Here is an 18,378-nt window from a genome sequence, read left to right on the forward strand (position 1 = left end):
AAAACCTACTTGGAGTGGCAGGTGAGCGATGTGCGTTGTCCTGCACGTCAGAAACCTCGGTCACTTGAGAGCTGCTGCTCCTGGTGAGACTTTGCCCTCACGCCTCCGCGTTTTTGTTTGCTGCCACACTTAGGGCAAGATGGTAGCCTGCTTTCCACCGAGAGCATCTCTTGGAGGATCTTCAAAAGCAAAGAGTGCCTGTAGGAGCTTTTAGCACTGAGACAGCTCTGCTGTGGTGTGACGGAGGAGGCTGGTACGTGGGGTAGGAGCTGCTATGGAGAGTAGGTCCTCTCCGTGTGAGTCCCATGGTGTGACCTCAAGAGGGCCAAAGGCTTGTGACTCTTGCAGATAGCACAATGTGTCTCTCCTGTTCTTGGCCAAGTTTCCCGAGAGCAGATTGCAAATGTTCACATTGGAAGCACGATGTCTCCAGGAGCTGCTGTATCTGTATGGGACAGCCCAGGAGAGCCATCAGCTTCCTGCTGGAGAGGTCTCTCCAGTGGGGTCTGTCTCTTCTGGGACTTTTTAGTAATGCTGGTAGTGCTGCTGCCTCCTCTTCCAGCCTAATTTCACGTGACACACAGCTTTGCCCATAAGCGTGCCATTGATTGCAAAGGCAGATGGTACCTTGCTGCCGAAAGATTTTTGGGAAACATCCCTCCCTGCTGCCCTTTTCAGGGGGAGAGGGTGCTCTGGGCATCATTCTGCTCATTTCCCCAAAACAGGTCACTTCCAACTATCAGTGTCTGTTTTTTTGCTCTTGCAGAAAGCTGCCAGTAAGGCTGCAACCTTCGGCAGCCTGTGAGCGAGCCCATTCCTGGAAGTGGGAAACCCTCCGCTGAACTGACTGTCCATCCATCACATCACCCCAGCTTCTCCGTGCCACGCGTTAGTTGCTTTTCCTTCTGGTAAATGGAAGTGTTTGGTTTTGGTTGTTACTTGTTTGTCTTAACCTTCCAGGAGAAGATGCCAAGGATGTGTTCGAGGAGTTTAATTTAATTTCTTGGGCTCCCAGAGGTGCTGAAACCAGAGGGTGAATCACTAACCCGTTCCGTGTGGGCAGGCAGGGATCTGCGTCGTGTCAGCGTGGATGTCTGTAAATTGGGGCACGGGCATTTTCAAGATGGACGTAAAGAGAAAGCAAAGCGATGGATTTATTTGCTCCCAAAGCCACAACGGAGAAGAACCCCCTCGGCAGTGCCAGAAAGATCATTTAAGCCAGGAATCTCTTTGATGTCTCTGGGCTGGTTTGGGGTCTGTGTCTGGGGCTTCTTGCCTTGATTATCCAGGGGTGGTGGTAACAGTGGGGGCACTGCTGGTGCATGGGGTCACCTCCAGCGCGTGGATGGGTGGCGGGATGGGATGGGAAATGCTGTGTCTCAGATGGGAGTGAGCAGGTTCACCGGTTACGTTTTGGGGTTTTGGGGTGTTTTTTGGGGCTGCCGTAGCTTTGATAAATGCCGATATGGAGCACCCAAGTCAGGAAACCCTGCTCTGATGCAGGGACTGCACAAAATGATGTCTAAGTTTCAGGCAGCTCCACACTCTCCGTGGATGGAAGTAGCTCCGTTGGGCTCTCCCTCACCCACCACAACTATTTGCTGTGACTATGTTTAAAAAAACCAGTAGCACCTCTCACCTTGTACAGACCTCGCCTGTCTTGATGCCTTGGTGCTGAGGGATTGGGTTTGTGTGGATTTCTATTAAAATTCATGATGCACAATAAAAATTGTGGCGAGACTAACCGCTGTTCATGGAGAATTTAAGACTGCTGTTTCTGGTCGGGAAATACTTTACAGAGCTAGGGCTGCCTTAAGAGAAAGCAGGCTTGAATAAGAAGCAGAGCTGTACCTCTGCAGCTTCGGGTTTTAAATAATAATAAAAAAAAAGAATCAACTCTCCTGTTGTGGCAAAGATACGACCTCTGGTGAATCTGAGAGAGACTCTGACCCTGGTTTTTGGAGACCACCTCATGCTCCTGCTCCAGTCTGCCTCTTGCTTCATGTCCTTGCCTGCAAAGCAGGGATAAAACCTCTTTGTCCTGATGGTTGAGAAGATGGAAAAAAGCCCTGGACGGGGACAGGATGGATCCTCCCAGCAGGGAAGAGCGTCGGTGTGAGGCTGCTGTCGTCGTAGGTGGCAGTCTGGCATCTCTGTATCCACGTTTGTTAAATGAGAGGTGGTGTTTCGGAAGGATATTGTGGGGGTGGTGAGGTCTGTGAGCCTCCCTGGGATGGTCTGGAAGAAAGACAGGGCTCGGTGCTTCCCCCCGGGCTCGGGGTTAACGCTGCTGGTGCTCGCTGCTCTGCGCTGCGGCTTGAATCCAAAATCAGGTGTTCAGAGCCCTCTCTGCAGGAATTCAAAGCACTCCTGGGTTATTTCAATGCTGAAGGTTGTAGCGAGAGGGAGAGCTGCAGCATTTAACTTTGATTTGATTTCTCTTTCTTCTTCTGCCTTTTAAGACTTTCAGGCCCGTAACTTTCCCTCCTACCCCCCGGGACACACCCCATGTCCATCTGCTCATCCCTTACCTGCGGCTGCCAGGCAGCCGGCTTCACTCCTGTCTTTGGCAGCAGAAATGCTGCTGGTTATGTTGACAGCCGTCTTGATAGCATGAGTGAGGACTAGAAGGTGCCTGAGAGTGGAGATCTCCCTGTGCTTTCGTGAGTTTTTCCTCCTATTTGTGGCCAGGGCATTCCCACAGGACAGCACAGGGAAACCTGGTGTGTCCGTTGTCCGTCCATGGGTTGACCTTCTGATGCCACACGTGCCACTGGGATAACATGTCCCAGCACGGGTTTTCTTCTGAAGGTGTCAGATGGAAATCCAGACTCCATCACCTGCAAATAGCCTTCGGTGTGATCCAGAGACTGTGCTTGCCTTCTCCCCGGGGATTTGCTTATGAGTGGGCTTACTCTAGCATTTGGGAGTCTGCGTAGCCTTAAAAACCTGCGTCTAAAATGTCTGAAAATGTGAACACACATTGGCAAAATGGTTATCTCAGGGGTGTGAGCCATGATCACAACCAACTGAAGTTACTTTGAAGAGCTTTGGCTTTTCTTTCCTGATGGGGGTAGAGGTTATCCCAGGTCATCTACTGATTTGCCCCCACTTACAAAGAAGGGTGAGACTGGGAACATTTTAGTGCAAGATCTGAGACAGTTGGGTCTTGGGATGTCTCATCCCCTCCTCTAAATAGCAACACTCCCCTGGCTTTCCAAGATTTAACACCCTCATCTTCTTACTGCATAAAATAAGCTCTTTGCTCAAGAAGCGAGGGCTTTTCTCTAGATTAGGGCTGAGAAGACTAAGCAGGGAAGAGGCCTTTGAGTTTGGTCTGAACTGCTACCATCTGGCACGTGGATGAGCTTTGTCTATTCCTTGCTGAGTCTTTTTGTGGCTTTGGGTTAATTTGTGCTTGTTATGCTGGAAAAAAAAAAAATAAATCACCGAGTGTCTGAACAGGTTGTCCCAGGGCGAGAGCTTCTCAGCGTACCCGGCTGGTAATAGCAGAGGCTCCGGGTCGTTGAAGAGCTGTGGAGTGATCGCTGTTATCGCTGCGCTGATGATAGCCCTAAAAATGCCGCTGTGGGCACGGCAGCGTGTTGGCTCTGCTGAGGAGCTGGGGACTCCTGCACTCGATGGGGTTTGGAGGGTGGCCTCTGCGTTGAGCCTCCGCAGAGGCGTGATGAAGGTCTGATCCTTTGGCCGTTGATTCCTGTGACAGTTTTTAATGTTAATTTTACTAAATGATGGTGGCTATTGCTTTTACTTGCCCTGAGATTAGGTCCGGTGGCTGCATTTAAAAACATTGTTCTTCTAATCTCCGTGTCTGCTTTCCTCCTGCACGCGCTATCGCTGAGGTGCTGAGCAATGCCAGGAAAGGAGCCCTACAGTAAAGGGAGAATACATTCGCACTTCTCAGCACTGTTTCTAAATTTTCCCTAGGTTTTAGGTCTGAATTTTGGCTCGTGGCTCATCTGCACAGCTTGTCTTTCTTTCTGAAGTGCCCTAAACTTTTGATGCTCCCATCTGCGAAGGGGAGAGGGCTGTCCGCCTGCATCCTCCTCCTCTAGCCCCGTTTTTCTTTCTCCTTAAGAGAGCTGCGGTTTCTTTCCTTCCGTTTACCTTCATCAAGCCGTTTGTGCTGTTATTTTCTTGTCCTACCTCCACTTGTCGTGATGAGAAAAATAATTCTGTTTGTGCCATTGAAAAAAAAAAAAAAAAAATAGAATAGGAGCAGATTTTGGATGTCACAGGAGTGGGTATCACCTGCAGCGTGAAGGCTGTGAATTGCGCTTCCCCGGCCATTTCCCTTCCATTCCTGCCCTTCTGCGCTCCCCCACAGTTGTTTTGTATTTAACGTCTTCCTTTTATGAACACATTTTCCATCTGGGCTGGATTATTTAGGCATCCCAAGGAATGTTTTAAGCTGCATCTCCCCTCCCCCTCTTCCCGGGAAACAAATTTTTTTATGCAGAAGACCTCACCAGCCCCCTCGTATAGCGCTGGTTAATTAATTGCCTCATGGTGAACGGGGCTGTCGGATAGGGACAAGCCCAGGAGCTGGCGCTGAGTGAGCTCCAGTGGCTCAGCACCGGCGTCTGGGCTTCTCTGCTGGGTGGGAAAAGGGAAAAATCCTCAGTTCCACCAACTCTTTGGACCCTTTGGGGGTGACCAGAGGACAAAAGGGAGCGTTTGCCAGCAGGGTTAAAATCTGAGCCGTACCGGCTGATGGGGGTCTTGGGTAACTTGGCTGGGAATTAGCGCTGCTTACCTGGGGACGTGCTCGGGGACCGGAGCAAGCGTTGGGATTTTAATGCCTGGATAAATCCTTTTGATATAATCTAAAATCAGGCTTGGTTTTGCAAAGCCCTGGGCCGCTCTGCTGCAGCGGGAGGGGATGGAGAGCCGTGACCCCACAAGCACTCAGGATTTCTCGGCAAATTCCCTATTAAACACGGCTGTGTTTTCTGCCAGGGGAGCGCCGAGCAAGTGTATCGTGCTGGATCAGGTCAGCCTGACTCGCATTACCGTGTTTTGCTGAAACGACCCCAAAACATTTCATTATTTCAATGAAACAAAATTGAGTCTTGCTGCTGGTGCATTGTATGGTGCAAGTTATTTATTATTGCCTATTTTATCCCATGGACAAGGCTTCCCAGCAAGGTCTACCCTATGTTGGGTCAGCTTGGAGAGAAGCATCATCCCAGGTCCATTCCCGGAGCCCAGCCAGGCCAGGGACCCTCCCGGAGAGGGAGGACGAAGGCAGGAGGAGATGCATAATTGAAGAGAAACACGGTGTAACGTTGATGGCAGCTGCCTTACTTCCAGTCACTTCATCACAGTAAACGAATAAGGAAATTAGTGTTTCCAAAATCAGAAAGTTTTCCTTGCACTGGTGAGGGAAAACTTTGATTTATAATGATTATTTTTGAAATATCAACTTTTTACTCCAGGTTGGAAAGAAACCCGTTGTTTAAGCCTCTCTGTGGCCAGGAAGTCTTGGATTTAGGTCAGTTTTACCCCACGCTTGAGAGATTTAAACACAAAAGACTTTACTTATTCCTTCTCAAAAGAAGGGTCTTTTCAGTGTTGTGAATAGAGAAGGTGCCTGAGATGGATCACAGCGTCACTTTGGGCTTTGGGAAGGTCCAAATCCTCATGCAGGCCAGTGCTGGGTTTCTTACTCCTGCTTGGAAAAACGCGCCATGCCATTCTTTCCTCTAAATAGAATATAATTCCTTTCAGTTTTAGCAAAGTTAAAATGAGGAGGGTAAAACTTAATTTTGCAATTAAACTAAGACTTGGCTGTTGTGCTGCATGGGACGGAGTTTGCTTCTCATAATGGAGTTTAAGCCTAAGTTTTCTGCTCTTTCGAATGCCCCGAAAACAGTTCCTTCATCCCAGACAGAGCACGCGCTGACAGCACGGCTCACCCAGGACGCGTCCGGTCAATGAACGTACGCAAGCCAAAAGGCAGATGAAATGATGGGGATTTATTTGTTGCCCTCCCCCTCCCATCTGCACTTATTTTCCTTTCAGGCTCTGTCGAGCAGCAGGTAACTGAGCCTAGATTTTTTTTTTTTTTTCATTCATTTATTATTTTAATCCTGCAGAGCTGCAGATTTCTAGCCTCCCTGAAATGCAACCCTCAGGTGCGGAGGCTGACGGCAAACCCAGGCTCTGAACTTGCTTTTTCCCTGACCCTTATCAGCAAATATGCCCATCCCCTGCACCAGGCAAACCGAAAAGGCTCCGAACCAGAGGGTTTAAGCAGCTTTGCACAAATAGGATTTGCACCAGTTTGTTTCTGATCAACAACCCCCGAGTTCAGCTCCACCTACTCAACCCGAAGAGCTCGGGTGGATGGAGGTTATTTTGTTCCTCCCCTAAACAAAAGGCTCCATAGAGCTCAGTTGGCAGTTTATTGTGCACATTTATGAAGGTAACGGGGCTGGCATCGCTATTCCCCCGCGTCTGGCGCTGAGATTTGATGGGTCTGAGGCTGCCAAATTAGCAGCAACTTGATCTCGGGTCCTGGAGCAGCAGATGATGCAGGGAAGGAGCAGGAGGGTCAGGATGGAAGAGCCCAGGGGCAGGCATGGCTGGGGACGTCAGTGCTCATGGTATGTGAAACCTTTTGAAGCCAACGATTCGAATGGGGAATCTGCAGTAATGGCTGGAAAGGCAGTGCCCACCCTGTGAAATGGGCCAGCGAGCTTGGTTTGTGTCCTTGTGGCCCCACGTTGTCCCCAGAAGCCACCTCAGCAGCACATCCATCACCCCCAGCCACCTCCACCAAAGGGGCGTTAATCCCGATCAGAAATTAGAGAGCAAATAACCAGAGTGCTGAATCCAGACACACCGGCACGTGCAAAACGGACTCGATAAGCTCCCATAATGACAGATGACCCCTCTTCCCAAGGCCAAACATGGTCGGAGTCGGGCTGTTGCAGGGACGGACGGGGTCGGCCCCTCCAAAACATTCATCTGGATGCTGGGAAACATTTGGAAAGCATCAGGAGCGTGAGTCAAACCGACTCATGGCTCTTGGCTCCGACGGGGCGCCGCGCTGGCTTCTCCCTGGCCGCAGAAATGGCGCGGAGCAGCCGGCTCCCGCAGGAGGGCTGGCTGCCATCCTGGCAAAGCGCTTCCCGGGTATGGGGCTGGTCCTGGGCGGGGGGTTCCCACTTCCCGGTGATAAACCAGCCCTTCGGTTTAGGCTGGGTGTGACAGCCCGTGGTGCCCTCCGTCGCTGCTAATGCACCGACCTCAGCGCCATGCTCTGCTGGTGATGGATTGACCCCGCTGGCACTGCTGGGTGTTCGCATCCCATCACGGGTCGGGTACCAGAGTCTGGAAAGGGATGCGACTCCAGGGCACAAAGCTGCCTTCAGGAAAAATTCAAGAACACACTCCCAGAGATTTGACTCCCAATCCCATATTTGAATTGTCCGTTTCCCTAACAGCACAAAAGGATAATTCTCCATAAAAATGCTCATTGATTTTTTTATTTTTTTTTTTTTTCCCCCTCCACTGCTAAACATCTCAAGGCAATAATTTTTCCCTGCAGACCAAAGTGCAGAAAACTGTCCAAGCCTTTTCAGTCCTGCTGGAGGGAAAGCAGAGGGTAGTTTTCAAGATGACTCCAGGAAAATATTTGGCAGCTTTAACCTCTTGCTAAACAACTTTTGGACAGTGTGTAAACAGTCTTTTAGTTTTATAAACACGGCATCCAGATTGTTGAGTGGAAAAAAAGCTGAAGCCATCACGTGAAGGGAAGATGCATTGCTTCCGGCAGCTTAAGTATTTTTATATTCTCTCAGGGTTAAGGGTTTGTGTTTGGACATATTTTGCATGGGAAATGTGGGAGGAGGGAGAGGTGGCACTGGAAGGGGGGAAGCACCTGAATCTGGAAAAAGATGAGATTTTTAGAAGCGTCTGTTGACAGTGATGCCTGTGCACATTCGGTACCTGAGCGCGGGGGGGAGGCGGGTTGGTCCCTGCTCCCCTCTGGGATCAGTTTTGATGCAGAGGGATCCACCCTCCCCACACCCGCGGGCGTAACGCAGGTTACAACCTCTACAGGCCCTCCCTTTTTACTGAGGAAATGCTTCTGTCATCTAATAAATATTTTTTTTACTCTTACTGATTGAGCTAATTGATTAAACACTCATCAGTGGCAAAAAACCCCCAAACACCCAAAACCCTCCCAAAACCCTAAACCAACAAAAACCTCAACAACCGCCACCCCGTGCATTCTCTGGGTGATGAGTGTGGCCTTTGTGGGATTATTTTTTATTTTTTTATTTTTTTTAATGTTAAAAGCCCCGTGAACGAGCACTGGAGGGACCTTCTCTTGTGCCAGGCAGAACTGCTTGGAAGGGGGTTAAAGTTTGATTTAAATGTGAGTTCTTTTCCACTAAAATAGCTTGTGTGGGTACAGTTAGTCCAGCTTAATAAATGTAATAAGGCATCGTACATTAATAGCGAAGAAGAAAGCTTTCCGCAGCGTGGTTTGGGGATTTTGGCAGTTGCGTGCTCTGGCCTGTAGTCCTTCTTTCACCCTGGTACCAGCCTTCATCCCCACGTCTCTCCTTTCCTTGTCTCTGACCGTCTGCCCTGGGTGATGCTGAAAACAGACACCAGAGCGTCAGGACAGATTTCAAGCAGCAAGAAAGAGGAGGAGGAAGGCACTTCTCTACTTTGTGCCGATATTTCTCTGGCTGCTCAGGTTGTGTTCTCCTTCGCTTTGGGGAATGAAGACAGGGATATCTTTTTGTATTCCTTTTCACTTGCCTTTTCTAGCTTAGGCCAAACGTGGAGAATTAATTCAAAGGTGAATATGGGAAGACTTCATCCATTGCCTGGAGGAAACATAAGTGCTCCTACGTGAGATTCTTTCATTTCTCCTTAAAAACATCTCTCAGTACATGTAATGTTTCTCATCATTATACTGTCCCATTTATCCTGGAGTTTAGTTCATCTGCAATTACATCTTGCAGCATTTCGTGAGGCCCTTCAACCCTGTCTCAGTGCTGTGCCTTGTCAAAGCTGAATTGAATCAAGCTTAGGATATGGATAGCCTTTTGTTCTTTTAAAATCGTATTTTTCAATTTGGCCTTCTTCCCCAGAGATTGTCTGTTGAGACTGACCGCTCTCCTCCTGCTGGGTTTGGTGGTGTCTTATAGTAAGGCCATTTTGTTTATTTTTTTAAGAGGCAAAAATCACATTAACTCTGAGATTCCTTTAAATGCCATCTTGAAAGTAACATTTCTTATAGTCAGCTTAGTCCCTTCCACATACTGAGTAGCGCTAACCTGAATCTGACGCTGACATTTAAAATTAATCCTAATCATTCCATCCCTATCAAGAAAAATCAGCAAGGCCTGCGCTGCCTCCAAAGCAAGAGAGTTTGATGAGAAGCAGAGCTCGGTCCCACCTCAGTCTCTGGTTTGAACGCCTTGAACGTTTGGGGAAGGGAGAGGCGTCGATGAGGTGGTTGGTGTTCCAAGCGCTTGCGATTGCCGTGGCTTTGTTTGGTCCTGCCCAAGATCTGGGTTGTGGAAAAGATTTTGGGGGTGATGAAATGGTTAAATGCTGGGGGTGTGAACAGCAAAATGAACAACCGCCCTTGAGTTTGGGTGTGTTTCTTCTCTGTTTCCTACAGAAACAGTAACTGTGAGGTTTAGACCAAGAGCTGAGCTGCCAAGAACCCGCCCCAAGACCTGTCAGGTGAAGGAGAACTCATGAACTCCAAGGTTTCGTGTGGCTGGGCGTCTCAGGTGGAATATTAGAGCTCTCAAACACAGAAGTGATGGTGGGGGTGTCTTGCAAAACACCCATTTATTGAGGTCTACGAGCATTTTGAGCAATATTCCTCTTTTGAATATCCCACGTTGGTCCGTACTTGTCCAGAGCAGATTCTCCAGTTTAGGATGGGAATCCTGGTCAAAACCTGAGATCAGAAAGGGGGTTTCTACCTTAGGTACGCTGCAAAATTAATCTCCCCCATCTAAGCCTGTAGGCACGTGGATACCGGGGTTAGTTGCAGCACCTTAAAAAGAACATTGCAAAGGACAACACAAGTGGGCTGGCAAGAGAGAAGTGTAACGAGATTGTGATCTTCCACTAAAACCAGTCAGTCCTTCCTGGAAGCGGGAAGTTAGTTTTACGCGTGACTAATCTGAAACCAAAGGTATATGCGTACACGCGTGCAAAGCAGTTTGGCGGTGGGTATCCGCACGTGTGTTGTCAGGGAACTTGAGGCCAAGTGTCTCTGTTTTCAGGCATTTGATGTTGGATCTCCTGCACGCCAGCTTATTCCATCAGGTTATTGACCCATGCGGTGTGGATAGTCCCTGGCTTCTGCATAATGCATCGAAAAGCTTTAGTTTCTTTTTGATGTAGAAGTGAGAACGTTCTTAAATCAGAGTTTTGTGGGAGAGGAGAAAAGGTTTTCTTCCACGGTCGTGTGATCTGAAATTATTTCCTTTTAAAGCAATGGACTATTCTAACAGACCCTTAATATTAGCTATCATAAGGAGTATGAATTCGAGTAAAACAAAAAAAAGCAAGCTCCCTTAGACAAACATCTACTAATTTGCAGTTTGCACGCATCTGCACTAAGGAAAAAATGCATGTTGGCTGGGGATCGGGTAATGAGTTTAGCAGGATATTTCATCGGTCAGAGCGAGCTCCAGCCGGCGCAGAGCTGCAGGGCAGGCCGGGTTCCCAGCAAACAAGTGCCAGGGGCGGGTTTTTCGGCAACTGGGTGGAATTGGTTTGTACAGGGGTGTTTTGAGCGTGTGTGGAAAGTTGTGTGTGAAAGCTGAGTGTCGCCATGAGGTTGAGTCTGTAGCCGGATGAGACCCTTTCGAGGGTCTAGAAGTGAGTAACGCTCCGGGATGGAGCATTACTGAGGGATCTGCATGTCTTGTACCACCGAACCACCAGTGCTGAGCCTGGAGGTTACTCATGGGTGGTCATGAATGGTCACGGTGCCTTTGCATCCGCTCACGCGCAGCGTAAATCCTATCCGCAGCGCTTGGTGCTTGCTTTGCGTTGGTGTAACAAGAATATGCACCTCACTCCTTTCTTCCTTTGTCCTGTCTGCAATAAATAAACCTGATCAGGAGCAGCCGCTAAACTCTCTGCCCTGCTGACAGAAGTGTCACAAGTGCAAAGGTTGGGTTTTCTTTATTTACTCGGGGCCGTGGTTGCTGTGCAAAACTGCCTCCGGGGCCGGGATGCGGCTCTGCCCGGCTCCCCTCTCCCCAGGGCAGCAGGAGGTGAAGGGAGGGGGTTTGTAGCTCCCATTCCATTGGGATCCCCAGGGGATGGGGATGGTGGTCCCCCGCGAATGTGAAATGGCCCACTGGATGGGCCTGAATTGGTGCAGAGATATGTGTCCTGGCACAAACAGCCTGTGTTTAAGCAAGGGGAAATTAGCGACAAGCTGAATGTGGCGCTCCACGTGCCCCTAGAAACAAGGTGTGTTTAGCCTGATATGGTCTTAGAAGATCAAATCCTGAACTATCAAGAGTTTTCTCCCCGTGCCCCTCAATGGTTTCTCTCTTCAGAGCAGGTTGTACATCTCGATTTTTGCAGGGATGAGCAGCTCCCACTGGTGCTTCTTGGTGTGAGTGAGGATGCTGCAAACCGGCCTTGTGTTGTCCCTGTGGCCGCTAGGTCTTGCGCGAGCTCAGGAGCACGGTGTCGGGTGGGTTCACTCACCCAACCCGGTGAGAGCATCCTCCTCCCAGCTCAGCCGGGATGGTCATGTCCACATCTTTTTCCCTGCAGGACAAGCATCTGCATTGCAAACCGCTACCAGAGCCGGTATGGACCAGCACAAAGATTGCAATGGGCACAGGACCCACGCTGCCTGCTCCCGGCAGAGACGAGGCTTCATGAGACTTTTGGGGGCTCGGCCGTTGACTGGACAGGCTGCAGGTAACTGGGCTCTCGGGCTGGTGGCTCTTGGCATAATGGAGGTGCACACTTTTCACTTCATCCTGGATGAAGTAGGGGACAGCAGGGGATCCCAGCCCTGCCAGGGGTTCCTCTTCCTGCTTCTTTTCCATTATTTAATATTTTTGTTGGAGAGGTGACCCAACCCAATCTTGCTGGCTTCTTGCTGGACAACAGACTTACAGATGTAGGTAAAGAATGGGCTCCGAAACGAAACTCGGGGACAGGCCAGAGGATTTTAGGGCTGGGAGCACCTTGTCTCCCAGCTGCTGTTAGGCAGCGAGGTTGCACGTTATCGGCAGGACTGAGCGGGCAGTTGCTGCTCAGGAAAGTGCTGAGGATGCTCAGTTGATTCAGGTGGGAAAACCGCCTTATGCAGAATGTATGTGTGAGGTGACCAGTCCCGTTCCCATCAAATTTGGGGCACAGTGTCAGGCTCTAGGTCTGAAATTATACTCCTTCAACTGTTTTTTCCGACACAGGCCCCACGCAGCACCTTGCAGGGTCACAACAGCGTTTGATTGTTTAATGTCGTTATGCGTTATCACCCTGCTAATAGCACAAAGAGGACTGAGCCTTTTAAAGGGAGGAGGCTGTACCTAGGATGGAATCTGCAGGGGCAAGTGCTGCTGGGGGGGTGTCAGGCATCGCTTCCCACTGCCTCCTGTTGACATGGGCAAGTCGGCTGCCTCTCCCTGACTTCTCTGGGGAGCTTTACTGCCAGGTGAGGCCTCTGGTTCACACCACTTCGTGGTTTCTGCAAACCACGCTGCTGCGTGTTTTCTCATGTGGCTTAACTTGATAGGGCTGAACCAGTGAAATGTAGGTTTTAGCTCATGACAGCAGTGTAAGATACACCTTGGGGGGGAGACACCAGTGTTTGGTCTGGTTTTGGATCCTGTGCAGAACAGCGGTGTAAAACAGAACGAAACTCTGCTGAAATCAGTGGGGCTCTGCACCGTTCTCGCAGTCCATGTATAAAAATGCGTTACAGCAGTTGGCCTTTGGAGTTTTAGAAACAACTACGTGGGCCTCCAGCCATTTGGCTGTTGAGGAGAGCTGCCTTTTATTCATTGAGGGAACATGATAATTGTGTGTTTGTGGATGTGCGCAGGATGCAAAGGAGGCAAAAAGCTCCCATGTGTTGCTTCGGAGTTATTTCTAACTCCACGAGGGTGGCACTGGGTCTTCTCCTGCTCTGGCCCAGCAGAGGCATGGAGGTGGATGCACAGAGTTTGCTGTGCGTCTAGGTTGGAAAACAGCCCCTCGCATTGGGAGAGGGGCTGAGGCCACCACTGGGGCCTCCTCAGTCCAAAGCTTATTCCTGCCAGGCATTTCTCCAGCAATCTGTCTCCTGCAGCAGGTGAGTGGTGCCTGTCTGGAAGAGCTGCTCATCATGATCTTTATCTGAGAGCTTTAATCCGTGCCCTAAGCCCTGCCAGCGGAGTGCCTGGATGATAAGGAGTGACTGAATGTTGGATGGGGAGCTGCTGGAAGGAGCAGCGTGTGCGAGGGGCAGTTGCAAGCGCTGGATGAGGGTGGTGGTGGGGCTTTGGCTTGGGCAGGGGGTGGCAGGGCACAAGCGGTGACTTCCAGATGGGCACAGGAGCGAGCTGCTGACAGGGATGACGGTGAGGGAGGAGGCCAGGAGGGGCAGGAGCAGCCATGGCTTGGCGTGGGAGCTGGGAGTCCCGCAGGATGCTCTGCCCGCAGCGGTCCCTGCCCGGTGCCTTACCCCGGGGACGGGGTGAGCGCAGGACCCGAGGGGACAGGCAGGGCTGCGTGCGGGGACCTCCCCACCTCAGAGCACAGCCCTGCAGGGGACGGGCACGGCCCAAGTCCCTGGAGGTCCCCTGGGGGGAGAATACAGCGGGAAACCCCTCCGTGCTCCTCCCCGGGAACCAGCGGGGATGCCCCACGCTGCCTCCTGGGGGCTGCCAGCAGCCGAGCCCCGGTGCCTCCTTTCCCCCCCTGCAACCCCCCCATACAAGCCCAGTGCAACCCCTCCGGTACCAGCCCCCCCCCCCAAGATGCATCCCGCAATCCCCAGCGCTGCGGGGCGAGAGGAGGAGGCGGCGGCGGCGGAGGAGGAGGAGGAAGGAAGAGCCCCGTCCGGCTCCAGCTTCCTCCGCAAGCCCTGCCTCGGTGCACGGTGCCCGCCCCCGGCCCTCCCCCGGCTCTCCCCGGTTGCATGCACCCCACAGCCGGGCGAGCCGCTCCGAGCCCAGCCGAGCCGCCTTCCCGGCCAGCCCTCGCCGCGCAACAGTTGCCCCCAAGTCGCGGCCGCCCCCCGCCTCCCTTCCCCGGGGGAGCCCCCTCGGCGCCGGGAGGAGGAGGAGGAGGAGGCGAGGGCTGCCCTGGGCGGGGGGCTCGGAGCCGCTGCCGCTTTGCAGGGCTGAGCACTGCCGCTTTCATCGCTTCGCTGCCGCCGCCCGGGGCCGGGAGAAGGAGCTCCTCGGATCCCGGCTTCTCGCCTCCCCGCAGGGATGGAGCGGGGTGGCGGGGCCGCGGCGCGGCTCCTCTCCGCCGGGCGCAGCCGCCCCCTCCTCCGGCTGCCGGAGCGGAGCTGCCCCGCCGCCGGGCACCGGCCCCCGTGCTAGGCTGCCGGGGGGCGCCGAGCCCCATCCCGCACCTCCTGGACCCCTCGTCCACCCCCTGAACCCTTCCTGCATCCCCCCCAACCCCCTGTGCATCCCTTTGTGTGTCTCCCCTAACCCCTTGTGCATCCCACCCAACCCCCCCTGTGCACCCCCCACCCCCTTGTGCATCCCCTCCATTCCCTTCTGCACCCCCTTGTGCCCCATCTCCGTGGTCGCAAGCCCCCCCGCCCTTGCATGCAGCCCCAGGGCTGCGGGAGCCGGGGCCACACACCATGGGCACCAAGCAGACCAAGGGCTGCCAGCCGGGCAGCGCTGGGGAGAGCCCCCCGGCCCACCACCGCAAGAAGGTACCCCCCAGGGAAAGGGGGGACTTCCTTGCCTCCCTCGTGGTCAAGTCCGGCGAGAAGTTTGGGAAGGGCGGTGGCAGCAGCTTGCCCCCTTACCACCGGCGGATCTGCATGATCCAGGACATGCTGGTGCTGGTGAAGCAGGGGAAGCAGGAGGAGGCCACCGAGCTGCTGAGGCACCTGCGGCAGGTGAGGATGGGCAGGTTTCTCCTGGGGGTGGGGGGGCTGCCTGCTTTGCGGTGGGGAAAAGGCAGTCTTAGGAGCGGAACGCGTCCCAGGTTCGAAAGCCTGCTAGCAAAGAGGGGGCACGCTCCGTTTTTTGCGGGTCTAACTTTTCATGGCGTAATTTTGGGGAAGCGGCCGGGGAGCTGCAGGGTGGTCACGGTGTGGGAGATGGGAAAATAACCCCGGGGAGGTGGTTTGCATTGTCTGCAGCGAGGAACCCTGCCGGGTGCATTTTTCTCCTTCCCTTCATTGCTTGCGCTGGTAGCTCTGGGGTTTGCAGTATGCACAGCCCACTCAAGGAGGTTCCTACTCAACTTTCAAAAAGTTTGGTGTTTAAAGCAGGTCTGTAAAAGCGCTGCGGCAATTTGAGCTTGCAGCTTTGGAGAATCAGCTCTTCCCAGCTCAGGAATACCAACAGTTGGCAGCTTTGCTTTTTATCTTGTTCTTTGTGACACACAATCCCTCGGTGGAGTTTTGGTAGCGTTGGCTGGGGCTGGTAGAAACGAGCGCACGAGACACTGTGCAAGAGCGAGGAATTAATTGTACGGAGCGCGAGACCTTTCCCCTTGAAAGTCTGTTTGAGCTGGGCATTAGCTGAGAAGCAACACCACGGAAAGTTGCTGTGAGCAAACAGAAAGGCAGCTGAGGAGCTCTGCATCCAGCAAATTAGCATTTAACCTTTTCTACTGATAGACGGTGATAAAAAGACCGAAGCGCTGGGTATTTTCAAGGCTCTGGGGTACACAGGGCTTTGAAAAACGGCTAGTTTTTCCAGGCAAACTGAAAACAGACCTGGCTTCAAGCTTGACTTTTCTCCCAAAGGAGCCTGCCAGGCACCCAGCTGTTTGGCGTAACCAGTTCTACCACCTGGGGAAAAGTTGCTCAGATCTTTGCTGGGCATCTGGGCATTGGCAGCTGCTTTCTTGCCCCGTGGATCTGCCCTGTGTCAGTCTGTCCATGTGAAAACAGCTGGTCCAGAGTCTTGTGGTTTTCTTCTTGATTTTGTTTTGTGTTTTTTTTTCCCCTCCATTTTCTGGTCCTGTTAACTTTTTAGCAAGTGGATGTGTTGCTCTGGGCATGTCCCTGACCCCTTCACCCCCCCCTCTTCCCCCCCCCAGAGTGGCACACTTCCATTTACCCCATCGGCCAGGGTCGATGGGCTAAGAAACCCTCTTCCGGATGGTTTACGTGACTCAGGACTACCTTTGGACCCGTCCAGCTGAGAAATCTGAGCAGTTTCATATGTGGTTGTGTTGCTTTATAGAAAGCTCTTGTGACTTACTCTCAACCTGGAGATAAGGTGATTTTTCGGACATAAATGTGTCCCCTCTCCGGGAGCCGGGGGTTCGATTCTTTGGGACGGTGACCTCTCCGTGCAGGATCTGTGTGGCCGCAGCGGGTCAAACACGTGGCCGGGAAAACCTCGTGGGGCAGAAGCGGCCGTGAGTTGGGCAGCAGATCCGTGCCAAAATGTTGTACCTTCTCAGCCCCGCCAAAGTTTTACCGTTGCCCCAGCAGCCCATTGGAGCTGGCAGAAAGGCGGGTGCTAATTTTAGAAGGTGTTTATAACAAACACCACCACCACCGCCCCCCCAAAAAAAAAAAAAAAAATCTTGGTGCCTGTGAAGTACCGTGAGTCGCTCCCAACTTCTCTCTGGTTTCAGATGCTGTTTTTTCTCAGCGGTGCTCCGGACTGTCCTCTCCTTCCCCATGGGCCGTGCAGGGTGTGAGGGAGCTGGGATGTGTCACAGCGGCTGCCCCAGTGACAAATCTGACCGTGCGGGCATCCCGTCATCTGACTAAGGGGGGGGGGGGGGGGAAGCTAGAAATTAATTTTAAAATGCTGGGGGAAGCGAGGAACCTGTTACAGTCAGATAAGTCTTTGTGAGTGAGTGTTTCTGAAGAGCTTGCTCTGATAAAATATATCTTAGAGTGTCAAAATAGGGAACACTTTGTCCTAGATACTATAATAGACTCAGAGCACGTTTTTAATGAGGCGGTATTATTCCTTGCCTCTGGGTAGCGAGTGTGGGATGCCCCAGTGAACAAATCCCAATTGCTGTGGTCTTCCATGGGCTGATTTTTGGGAGGCGGCGTTTTAGGGGTGATCGGTGGCTGCAAGGGATGTTTGGTTCACTCCCGAGGCAATGGGAGTCTTGGAGGGCTGAGCTCCCATGAGCCACGTCCCGGCCTGAAAATGCGGATTTGGGGGGAAGGACGAGCTTCCCCTGAGAGAGGGATGGACGGGTGAGCGTGGTGGGGCAGGGACCGCTCCTCATGGGCTGTAAGTACGGCACCCACCGCAGAGGGACTTGTGGTGTTGGTTGGTCCGGGGTAGTCACTAACGTAAACGTGGGATGATGCTGATGCTGCAAAACTGCGGTTTTCGAGCAAACCTAGTGACCTGGTGCCCAGCTCTCGGTTGTGTTTAGTCTTTTTATCTGTTGAAAATCCCGGCTATTTAGGTCACTGGGCGCCTTTCCACTGACTTCACCAAGTTGTGAAGCCAGCCCAGCGTCTAGCGAAGGGGGTAGGTGACAGCATCCCCGCGGTTTGGAGGTGCTCCATCCTTTTTTTTTTTTTTTTGAGCAGGGCGAGCGTGTTGCCAGACCTGAGGCGGACCAGCTTTCCTTGACGTAACGTCCTGCGCAACCCACCCTCTGCGAGACGAGGTTTGGGGTTTTCTCCTCTCTCCTGCCAGGGCCCCCACAAAAATTGTGTTTGATAACACAACTGTAACAGGGCAGGGCAGCAAAACTTCTATTTTAAACATTGTGCCGAAGCAAGGACGGGTCCGCTCGGGCACCAGCTTCTAGTATGGCTTCTTGCATTTCACCAACTTGATCCATCCTGCTCCCCTCCCCTGAAATGGGAGCGATGCTGTTTTCTTTATAGGCTCTCGTAAGGATTAATTAGCGTTTCCAAGAACGCTTGGTGGTTGCAAGATACGAAGCAGACTTCTTTTCATTTAAAAAGGTAAAAAATGTGAACAGCAGACGGACTTATTTGCTTTGAGGCTGCTCCTCAGAGAGGTCAGAAGCGGTCTGCGGTGCGGAGGCAATTCGATCCCACTGCCTGCCCTCAAAATAACACTTGTGTTATTGCTGCGTGCTGGAGCTGGCAGCGGCCGTTCCAAAGGGTATGTGCTCCTTTGGCACAGCCAGCCCAATTTAACGACAGGTTCTTTAGCTAGAGATACCGGTTGCTCTTTCCATCTGCTCCGGTAACGC

General features: G+C 52.2%; 1 protein-coding gene across 1 annotated transcript in view; it reads left to right on the forward strand.

Moving 5' to 3' along the window:
* Positions 1-14,182: 14,182 nt before the first annotated feature.
* LRRC75A (leucine rich repeat containing 75A) overlaps positions 14,183-18,378 on the forward strand; it is a 91,747-nt gene continuing 87,551 nt past the window's right edge. The window contains exon 1 of the mRNA XM_074596341.1: positions 14,183-15,112. Coding sequence (XP_074452442.1) covers positions 14,849-15,112 — 264 coding nt within the window. The 5' untranslated portion in view covers positions 14,183-14,848. The remainder of the gene's footprint in view (positions 15,113-18,378) is intronic.

Source organism: Larus michahellis, chromosome 7 (assembly GCF_964199755.1).
Source record: "Larus michahellis chromosome 7, bLarMic1.1, whole genome shotgun sequence".
Taxonomy (NCBI): Eukaryota; Metazoa; Chordata; class Aves; order Charadriiformes; family Laridae; genus Larus; species Larus michahellis.